Raw genomic sequence first — 9,772 nt, 5'->3', positions numbered from 1 at the left:
GGGAAGGTACCAGTAAGTGTACTTCTGAAACCTATTCTGTGTGGGAGGGAAAACCAACCTAGAGAAACCAAATTTTTGCTCATAATAGGTCATGGTTTTCAGCAACATGTATTCACAATTTTGATTTTCAGAAAACTGCGCAAGACTTAAGAAGTTTAATCAGTATGTTAAAAGACCTCTTCAGAAAAAATACAACATAGGAACTCTTTGCCAACTCTTTGAATGTATTTATTTATGTTTGGATTTGTGTAAGGAAGTCTCATGCTATAAATTTTTATTAAAAACATGTCATTAGAAATAAATACTACATTTATAGTCATAAGTAAAACAGTAGTTTTTACACACACGAATGTTTGGCTTCCTCTTACAAAACAGAAATTGTATTTCACCATCTTTTTTTTTTGTTTATTTGTTTATACTTGATATAAAAGGATAAAGCTGCTGCATGAAGTTTATATTTATTTTGGGTTTAATATATCCCCAGACTAGGTTTTTTATCTATTTTCCTAATAATATTGGTACAGAAAATACCCTTCTACTCTTGCTATTTATTTTCAATATGGTAAATGAGCTTAAACATTGCAGAAAGAATATAATGATAATAACAAAGACAGGTACATTTGTTGCTTTTTCCTGCTTGCTGATGGAAATGACCGATTCGTATGAGAAAAGAATTACGCTTATAGAAAGGCTCGACACCACCAGCTAGTTAAAGGAAAAAACACATTATTATAGAACTTTATTTTCATTAGCTATGTGAATATGCGTGTCCTGGTTTCTCAGATACTAGGAAAGCAGAATTCCTCAATGCTGTTCTCCTTTCTTGCTTCTGTTTCCTGCAGATCCAGCTGATGATACTCAAACGTCACACGGTTGATGTGTTTGCCGCTGGAGACCATTCGCAGCACAGTGTTGTCACAGCCAATTTTCATCTGGGCTATTTAGGGAAAAGAGATATAAGCGGGCTATAAAACCTTTTATGTGAGAGAAAGCGAGGGAAAAAGAGATATATAATAATGGGAATTATGAAGCACTGATACATGCAGTTTTGGAAATAAAGCAAATTCATGTGTCATGGGACCTGGTGGTGGTGATATTGCTGATCAACTTTTGTGTTTGTTAGTTTTGCTTTACAATGCTTGGGTATTTAATCAAGTATCCTTCCCTCATCCAAATGCTACTGCATGTCTATGTGCTACTGTTGGATACCATGAGTGATGGGTAAGGGTAATGGAACTCTGTCCTGGAGATAGCCAAAATGAGCAACATGAAAATGTTTCCCATTAGAGGGACAAGTGGATTTGTGTGTAAGGACATTCTTCACAGGAACAAAGGCATATGAGAGTCCTGTCAAGACAAACTCAAATGGTAGTGCCCATGGTCCCGCTCTGAGTGAAATTAAATGTCACTAACTGCTGCTTTAGGCAAGCCATTTGAGTGGAGGCTTGGCAAAGCCTTTTTGTTTGGGGAGTTTGGGGAAATTCCTCACTTGAGGAGAAATCTGGCATGTCACTGGGAGAGCAGGAGCTGCTGAGATGGATTTCCACTTCCCTCACACCACCAGGAAAACACATTTTAATCTCATTCCAGTGCTCAGTATCATCATTCAACAGCAGCACTTACCAGTTAAATCTCTGAAAAGTGCTTGGATTGTTAAGTTGTAGTGTGATGAAGGGCAAGGGAGACCACAAGGGCCAGGCACACTCCTGCCCTGCAACGCTGTGGAAATGCTGCTTCTCCAGTGCCCTGTTGGTACTCCTGAGATACGACAGGTGTGCCACAGGGGTTAGTCTCTCATATCACTGCCACAGTTTGCAGCCTGCTATTGAATATTAGGGAAACTGGAAGTTCTTATTTTTATGGGGAGGAAGAAGGCACTGGACCAGCATGATAATGAAACAGATTCAGAGCCCCAGCAGGTTCAAAGTATAGAATAGAAACTCTGAGGCTTTTGGGATACGTGTTACACCAGCAGCAGAAAAGGTCTTGGGAACACTGAGTAAATGAGAGAAAAGCTCTTTAACTGCAAGTGTAACAATCTGTCTTCATTTGTTGTGAATTTCCAGACTTTTTTATGTGCTGACATTATAATAATTATTTTTGTCATAGGACAAGAATTTTTAAAATATGTCTAATTCAGCCTTGTCATAATGATTACTGAAGGGGCAAATGAAGGTGGTCATGGGTGTGCTGTAACACTTTGCCAAACCACAGGGTTTAGCTCTCATGTTCTGCTAAATGCAAAGTTCACTAGTCTAGCAGGCAGTCCAGATGTGTGCAGGGGTCTCTGCATGCCTTATTATGGTTAATTATTTTATTATGTGGAGGTAATTGGAAGAAGTTCTTACCAGACCCATGAAAAGAATGACAGAGGTCAGCTAGTGGAAACATCTTGGATGGGTCCAAGCCAGCTCCTCCAAGAAGCTCTACAAAATCTCCCACTCCTGCACAGCTTGCAGATGGTTTCTTAAAGAGGCAGAGACAAAATGTTAATTACCATTCATCTCCAAAATGTAGCAGTTCTGCAGACATTATTGCAGCTAACAATAGGTTTTAGAAATCCCCTGTGCTTAAAGCTGTATGAAATCAGTTTCTCATCCTGAGCAGTACTACCTTGATTTTACATTAGAAAGTTAATTTTCTTAAGGCATTCCAAAGAAAGACCTAAGCAGACTCTGAAAATTATTGACAACTAGAAAAGGTGTTGATTCAACTGCTTTTAATGCAGATAAGCAATCTGGTTCTGGATGCTTAAACACATAAGCAAATTAATGCAGGCAGGAGCTGCATGTATTCCTAAATTCAGCTGGCAGGCAGGAGCTTCTGTTCCACTATACCCTACTCATTCCTAAAAAACTGCTAAAATGGCACCGTTGTGGCAAAGTTAATTAAGGTAGAAATTAACAAAAAAGAACAATTTTTTTCTGAAAGCAATGGTTTACTGTATATTAAACCCATAATTTTCCTGAAATTAATGCTGTTTGCCAAAAATATATTGCATGGACACCTTGAGCACCTTTGGGCTGTCATCCCTATGCTGGTAGTTAAGTGCCTGGTTTCTTTACCTTCCTGTGCTGTTGTCCTTTTCTGCTCATCACTGAATAAGTCAACTAATTCACTTGCCCATCTCTCAAAACCTGGCTTGTTCAGACACTGGCAATCTCCTTGAAGAACTCAGGCTGTCAGACTCATTGGCGGGAAAAAACAAATTTCCTTGCTCTATTCTTCTGAATATTTTGAAATCGGCACATTCTTACACCTTCCAGGCACAGGTATCACCAATATCTCCTGTCTTCTTCTGTTGGTTTGTCACTAAGCACAAAATACCCCAGATGAGAGCAGGGAATGCCCAGCATATGGAGCAGGCAATCAGTTGTGAGCACGTGTGTATTTTGTCTGTGATGATACCTGGCTATCTAGTGGCTCCTTTCTCTCTGCAGATGTTTTCTGCTTTCATTAATTTAAGTACAGACAGACAGCTCTCAGAGAGAGCGCTCCTTTCTTTATAATGAAATCCTTACCCTTTGTTATGGGAAGCAATTGTTACATTCATTAATGGTACTTTGTACAATTTGGCTGCCATTGCAACATTACAGAGACAGTAGTGACGGAGACAGCCCCAGCTGTCCTCTCAGGGGGAAACCAGAGCCCTCTTCGTGCACACAAGAAGTCCAGAACACCCATGCCTTAGCAGTCAGCACCACAGCCTTCCCTCTTGTGTGCCCACAAAAATTGCCCATGCTAGTATTTTCTTAGGATATAAAGATCTCACCTTTAAAAAGAGACCATTCAAATGTCCCAGGATAAGATCCGATATTTTTATCATCACTGGGTAGATTATGGAGAAGCTGCAGTTTCTGTGCTGGTGAGGAATGACCATGGTAAACCTTCCTGAAGGGGTCTGAGAGATGACATTGCAAGCTGGGACACAGGAAAAGGTGCAAGAGTTACTTGTCCAGTCATCACTGCATGTAGCAAAACTGCATCATTACAGTACCAAATAAGCAGAGAGAGTTTAATTACTGTGAGTTACAACCAAATGCTGAAAACAAAAATGTGTGGCATTTTCTGAGGTTCCTTCCTGCATAGCATTAGTTCCTTAAAAATTCCTTCCCCATCTTTATATAGCATGAGGTCTGGCAGAACCTGAGGGTGAAGCAGTCAATAGAAGAGCTCATCCTGAAATCTGTACATCAGGGGCTCATGCTGTCAAGGGCTCATACTGTTTGCCAGTTTGAAGGAGGCTAAACACCGGTGGAGGGAGGAACTGTGTTTAGTTTTGACAGCTTACTGCCTGATATTGCCAGCAACTCCCTGAATCCTATTCTGCTCTTCTGAACTGGAGTTCCTTACACTGCAAAATATCTCATTGAAATGAGAGCATGATTTCATCTCTAAGTTCAGACTTAAGAGTTCAGGTAAAGGTGTAACTTATCTTCTACGTGAGCCACCCAAGGGATCCTTAACATAGATCTGGAGTCCTGCAGTTTCTTTAGCAGGACAGTGAGAGACACCAGGCACCTCCAGCAGTTGAACACAATAATCACATCCGTGGGTATGAGGCCACACCAGAGTGGGGACCTAGCTTGTGGGCCCAAGTCTGAATAACTTGGAGTCAAGACATAGCAGATGTACTGTCACTGGTTTTGGGTTTTGGTGGTTTTTTTTTTTGTTTGTTTGGTGTGTGTGTGTGTGTGTTTATGTGTGGTTTTTGTTTGTTTGATTTTTCTTTTGTTGTTTTTTGGGGTTGTTTGTTGTTTGGGTGGGGGTTTTATTTGTTTGTTTGTTTGTTCTGTTTTTGTTTAGTTTGGTCACTTTGAGCAGTTAGGAGATAAATCAGACTGGCCTGAACAATAATTGTTAAATGTCCTGTCCTCTCTGGAAAACATAGTTCAAGTGAGATACTGGAACAGGTTGCCCAGTCAAGCTGTGGGTGCCCCACTGCTGGAAGAGGTCATGACCAGGTTGGATGAGGCCCTGGATAACCTGGTCTCGCACGTGGCATTCCTGGCTATGGTGGGGGGGGTTTGAAACAAGATCTCTTTCAAGCCAAGCTGTTCTACAATTCTATGATAATTTGGGCCTTGCCAGCTCAGAGGCTTAGGCAAAGAACTTGCAGGTTGATCTCTGTGATTGTGTATCACTCATAACTACCACATAACCATTCAATACACTGATTTTACTGTTAACCTTTTTTGAATATTTTTTCCTCATTGTTCACCCAGATCTAGAAAACACTGAGACTGAAGTTGCTCAATTAACACCACTGGTTCTAGCTAGATGTGTTGGAACGTGCCAATATTAGATTTAGAGGGATCTCATTTGAAAGAAAGAGCCTTATGGTCTTGCATATTGAAGCCTGTGTGATCTCTTAAGCTCCCTTGTTTTCTTGGGACCCACTCTGAGCCTGAATGAAGCCTGCAGGTGCTCGTGACTCCACCTGCCTTACTGCAACCATGTCAGTGCAGATAACCACAGCGAGAAAACCCAGTACAAAGCAAGACATTCTCTTTGCTTCCTGCCCACATTCAAGCCCCCTTGGCAGTAGGAAATGCAGACTTACGGAAAAGATTGCTGTTTTTCTTGACTGTGACAGTAAATCCATTGCCTGGCAGCTGAATCCTGAAGAAGATCATTGCCACGTTCTGTGATGATCTGATGCTCCTCTGAATATTCCCACTCTCACAGAAGTCTACATATCTTTGAGAAGTGGTGAGAGGATGGTCATAGGAACTGGGAAATTTCTCTCCTTTGAGTATCCATCCATCAAACACCTACAGATGTTCAACAACATAAAACAAGATTTTGCTTAATACTCTGCTAGCAGAGAACACAAACATGAAGTATAGCAGACACTCTTTTCTTTTGACACCATATAACCTGTTCAAAGTCACAAACAGAAGACAAAAATTCTCTGTATTTATTGATTTTCTAACATTTAACTAATTATTCATGCTTCATGGATGTTTATTCATTATTCATGGATGTTTAGGAAAGGGATACATGTAACTTTTAATGTTATCTTTTCATATGTTATCTTCTTCAGGTGAAAACTTTTTGTTTTTTTGAGGAAGGTATCTCTTTTTTCTTCAGCATCATCACTTTTTTTTTTTTTTTTTTGCAATTGCATTGTTACTATGAGGAGTTTTTGACCAGCTTGATTTGGATGCTCTACAGCTTGTCATTAATGGTCCCAGTGGTTTTGCAGAGATATTGGGATAAAAAAGCTTTTGGGGAGGAATTACTGGCAGTATTGCTCTTACTTGTGTCAGCTAATTTACCTCATCCTAACCATTAGAAAACAAAACAAATCCCACATTATTTATCTGGACCTTAAGCATCAACTTCTACAAATCTTTCCTTCATAACAAAAAAGCAACAATTTTCCTTCAGCATCTTCAGATCAGAAGTAGAAATACGTATTCATTCTAGCATAGACACACAGCTGCCTGCCTTGCTGTTTCAATTCCCTCCTAGCTGCTCTCACATGGCAATTCCTTGAACGCTTCAGCCAATACTCCCAAAATTCAGGGACCAGGTTCAGCCATCACTTCAGTCAATAATTCTGATGTGAGAATTCCTGATGAAAAAAGCATCAGGATCTGTACTCTCTGGATTTGCCTGAACTGTAAGTTTCTGAAGTAATAGGATGCAGGTGCTCAAATTACATGAGGGAAAAGCTGCCTATAAATATATATATATATATATATATATATATATATATATACACACATATATAATAGAGAAGTTTGGGACACCATTACCAAAGAAAGGAAAGCTCATTGAAACATAAAAGATATCTTGGCATTTTTCTAGCCTCCATGAGTGACCATAAGAGCAGGTACAAAAGCCTTAGCCCCACAAGAGACTGAAATCAGCCTCCCTGTAGCCACGTTGGGAGAGATGTCAGCCAAGATAGGGAATGGAAGGACAGAATTCTGACCAGGAGACAAGGAAAGGGCTGAAGGGCAGCCTTCCTTATTCACTCTGTGCCTGGACTTCAGCTTGCCACTAAATGGGATGTGGTCTGTTCTGTGCCTTGCCATTTCAGCACAAAGGGAAAAGTGCAAGGCAAAGGGAGCCAGGGACCATGGAGCCTCCCCTTCTCTCCCTGACTGAGTGCAGCTCTTGGTGAGTGCTCCTGCCTGCCAGAGAAATGGTAAAGTTTTTTAACACTGGAATATAAATGGTTCTGAGTCATGAGCCTCTTTCTGTTCAGAGCCAGAGCCAATTTCCAGAGCCAATTTCCCTCCTGAAAAGGGAGGGAAATTTTAAAGAAAGCCTGCAATGATCCACTCACTGTTAATCCGATGCTAAGTGACCTGAGAGCAGAGGTCCCAGAGCAGTAACAACGATCCAGAGAAATGCATCCTTATCTGCTGGGCTCATCTGATTCACAGTGCAATGAGCAAATGCTACTGACCAAATTTTCAGCGGTCCACCGGGGTATGGACACTCCATAGAGGCACTTCTGGAAAAGTTCAGAAGAGCCAGTACTGTAGGCTGGACAGGGATCCTCATCCTGCATCTGACTTTGCTTTAGAGGAGTGGTGATGCGGCGGACACGTACTGAGAGTGCCTCAGGGAGCAGAAAGAGCCATCCCAGAGGCGGCTGCTTTGCCTGTTCTTTACACACAAACACACTCAACACACGGGTGTGCACATGCACTTTCCTGCCCCTTGCACACTCAGCACACAGCTTTCAAGTCAGAGGAGAGCTGAGACTTGCAGCTTCTTACCTTCAGGAAGTCCCCCCCTCGGCAGTCGATGTTTACAAAGTCGTAGTGTATTGTGATGAGCTCCTCGGGCTCCCCGATGAAGAAGGTTGCGCAGTGCAGCTGTGGCTGGTCTGCGGTGAAGGTGAACTGCCCCTCTATACTCAGCATGTCAATGCACCCTGGAGAAGCAGGGACAAAGGGCTGCTGCCTCTGCCTGCTCTGCAGGAAGACCCCGTGCCAGCTCCCACTGTGCAGGGAAGGAGGGGAGAGGAGAGACCCCCCCGCCCTGGGATCCGGCTGGCAGTGAGGACAGGGAGAGCCAGCTGAAGCAATTAGGAGCCTGCTGAGCATCAGAGGATAAATAGTAACTGGCAGGTGTGAGCACAAACGTGCGACGGGGGGAATGAAGGGGGGTGGTGTGTCAATGCATCTCTGAGCAGAAAACTCCGTGTGTATATGCACACAAGTGCACGAACGCTATTCTTTCAGATTTCTTTCCAGTCACAGCTTCCTCTCCGGCCCCACCCCGCGGCAATGTGACCCTGCCTAGGGGCATGGGTGGCGAATCCCCATATTACTCCAGTTATTTGGGACCATTAACTATGAACCCCAGCCCTCTGCCTTTAACCACTGGTTTCTGCATGTTTAATGCTTGTCCTTCTTCTCCCTAGTCTTGCAAAAACTCCTGCAGCTGTTACTCCCAATTAGCCCCTTTCCCTCCCTGAGGTACCCCCAGGATTCTCCACCTGCCAGTAGTCCCTACCAGAGCACCAAAGAAACTCACGGAGTGACCGCCGGTAGATCTGTCCTGCAGACAGCTCTCGCTTCAGATCCTCGCTGAGGAGTAGGAAGGGGTCATCTTCACCAGCGTCCCTCACCTGGTTAAAGATGGAAGGCAGAAAGAGTCTGGGGCAAAGTGAAAAGCGGTTCTCTCCCTGCACCTCCCAAGAACAGGCACAGAGTATTATGTCCCCCCTCCAGAAACAGTGCAGCTTTGGAAGAGCTCTGGCTGAAAGCTGCCAACCTGCAGCAGAGGGGAAATAAACCTGGGATCTAAGAGGGGAACCCAGCAGCTAAGTGTGCTGAGAGTTTCTTAAATCCTCAGCAATATTGCTGAGCACAAATAAATAGAGGGGTAGTACACAATACATGGGACTGTTGTATTAATGTTACCCAGGCGTAAGTTTAATGCAGAAGAATTGGGAATAGGAAAAGGAGAGAGAATAAAGCAGGATGCTTGAAAGGTGAGAACACAAGTTAGAAGATAGCAGCTAAAAGCACAGTGAGATGTTTAATCACTAGCCCTATTGCTCACCTCTAGGTATCTGGTTTCTCCTTTGGAAGCTGCCAGGAAGATGAGAACGAGGTGGCATTGAAACTGGAAAGCAGACGGCATGCTGACACCTCCTCTGGCGGCCGTCCCCCTGCGGCCGAGTTTCTGCGGGGCTGTGCCGGTATGCAGGAGCCGCTGGGGGGTCTTGGAGCGACTCTTTTTATAGAGCTGTTGGGAGGGGAGGCACTTGGTCCCCGTACTGATAGGGTAACCCATGGTAACTGAATTCCTCTCACAGTGACACAGTACGTGGGCATGACAAGGGTCCAAATTACAGCCACAAATTTTCAAGGCAGTTGAATTCCCCTCTCTGGCAGATGTCTTTCCTTCTAATCTGTCTTTATGTCTTGCAGATGTCTTTCCTACTAGTCTTCTGGTGGAATAGCTGAAAACCTCTGGGGGAGAGAGCCCATCCCTATGCACATATACAGGGCACTCATACACTGTGTTTACTTCCAGTTATTCCAAAGCGAGCGATGAGCATTCCTCCCTCCTCCTGGGGCAGTCTCGGGGTATTTCAGACCTGCAGGGTTTTCTGCCTACCTTCTGCTGCTCTGAGACTTGCAGCTCTCTGCAGTGCCAGTGCCAGTGCCTGTGCAGGGTCCTTCCTGCTGTCCAGGCCTGGGTGGGCACTCCTGTGTCCCAGGCAGGTTTGCAGCCTCTGCCAGCATCCCTCCAGGTCTCTGCAGCAAGCACACAGGCAAAACCAGACAGCTCTTCC

General features: G+C 43.6%; 1 protein-coding gene across 1 annotated transcript; it reads right to left on the bottom strand.

The window, feature by feature from the left end:
* Nucleotides 1–240: 240 nt before the first annotated feature.
* Nucleotides 241–9,159, bottom strand: CRHBP (corticotropin releasing hormone binding protein). Its single transcript, XM_009094010.4, has 7 exons — nt 9,034–9,159; nt 8,503–8,596; nt 7,740–7,897; nt 5,564–5,774; nt 3,773–3,921; nt 2,349–2,466; nt 241–937 (listed from the first exon to the last, which is right to left on the bottom strand). Exons 1-7 carry the CDS (start codon nt 9,112–9,114, stop codon nt 780–782), a joined length of 969 nt encoding a protein of 322 aa, XP_009092258.1. The 5' UTR covers nt 9,115–9,159; the 3' UTR covers nt 241–779.
* Nucleotides 9,160–9,772: the final 613 nt, after the last annotated feature.

The sequence above is a fragment of the Serinus canaria genome, chromosome Z (genome assembly GCF_022539315.1).
Source record: "Serinus canaria isolate serCan28SL12 chromosome Z, serCan2020, whole genome shotgun sequence".
Lineage (NCBI taxonomy): Eukaryota > Metazoa > Chordata > Aves > Passeriformes > Fringillidae > Serinus > Serinus canaria.
Note: the sequence above shows the minus strand (reverse complement) of the source record. Positions and strands in the feature narration are given on the sequence as shown.

Excerpts from the sequence above, each read along its gene's own strand:
- CRHBP (XM_009094010.4), bottom strand. The coding sequence starts at position 9,114 with ATGCCGTCTGCTTTCCAGTTTCAATGCCACCTCGTTCTCATCTTCCTG. Across the intron at positions 8,597-9,033 it reads GAGAAACCAGATACCTAGAG|GTGAGGGACGCTGGTGAAGA; the intron begins GTGAGCAATAGG and ends ATCTTTAACCAG. Across the intron at positions 938-2,348 it reads TCATTCTTTTCATGGGTCTG|CCCAGATGAAAATTGGCTGT; the intron begins GTAAGAACTTCT and ends TTCCCTAAATAG.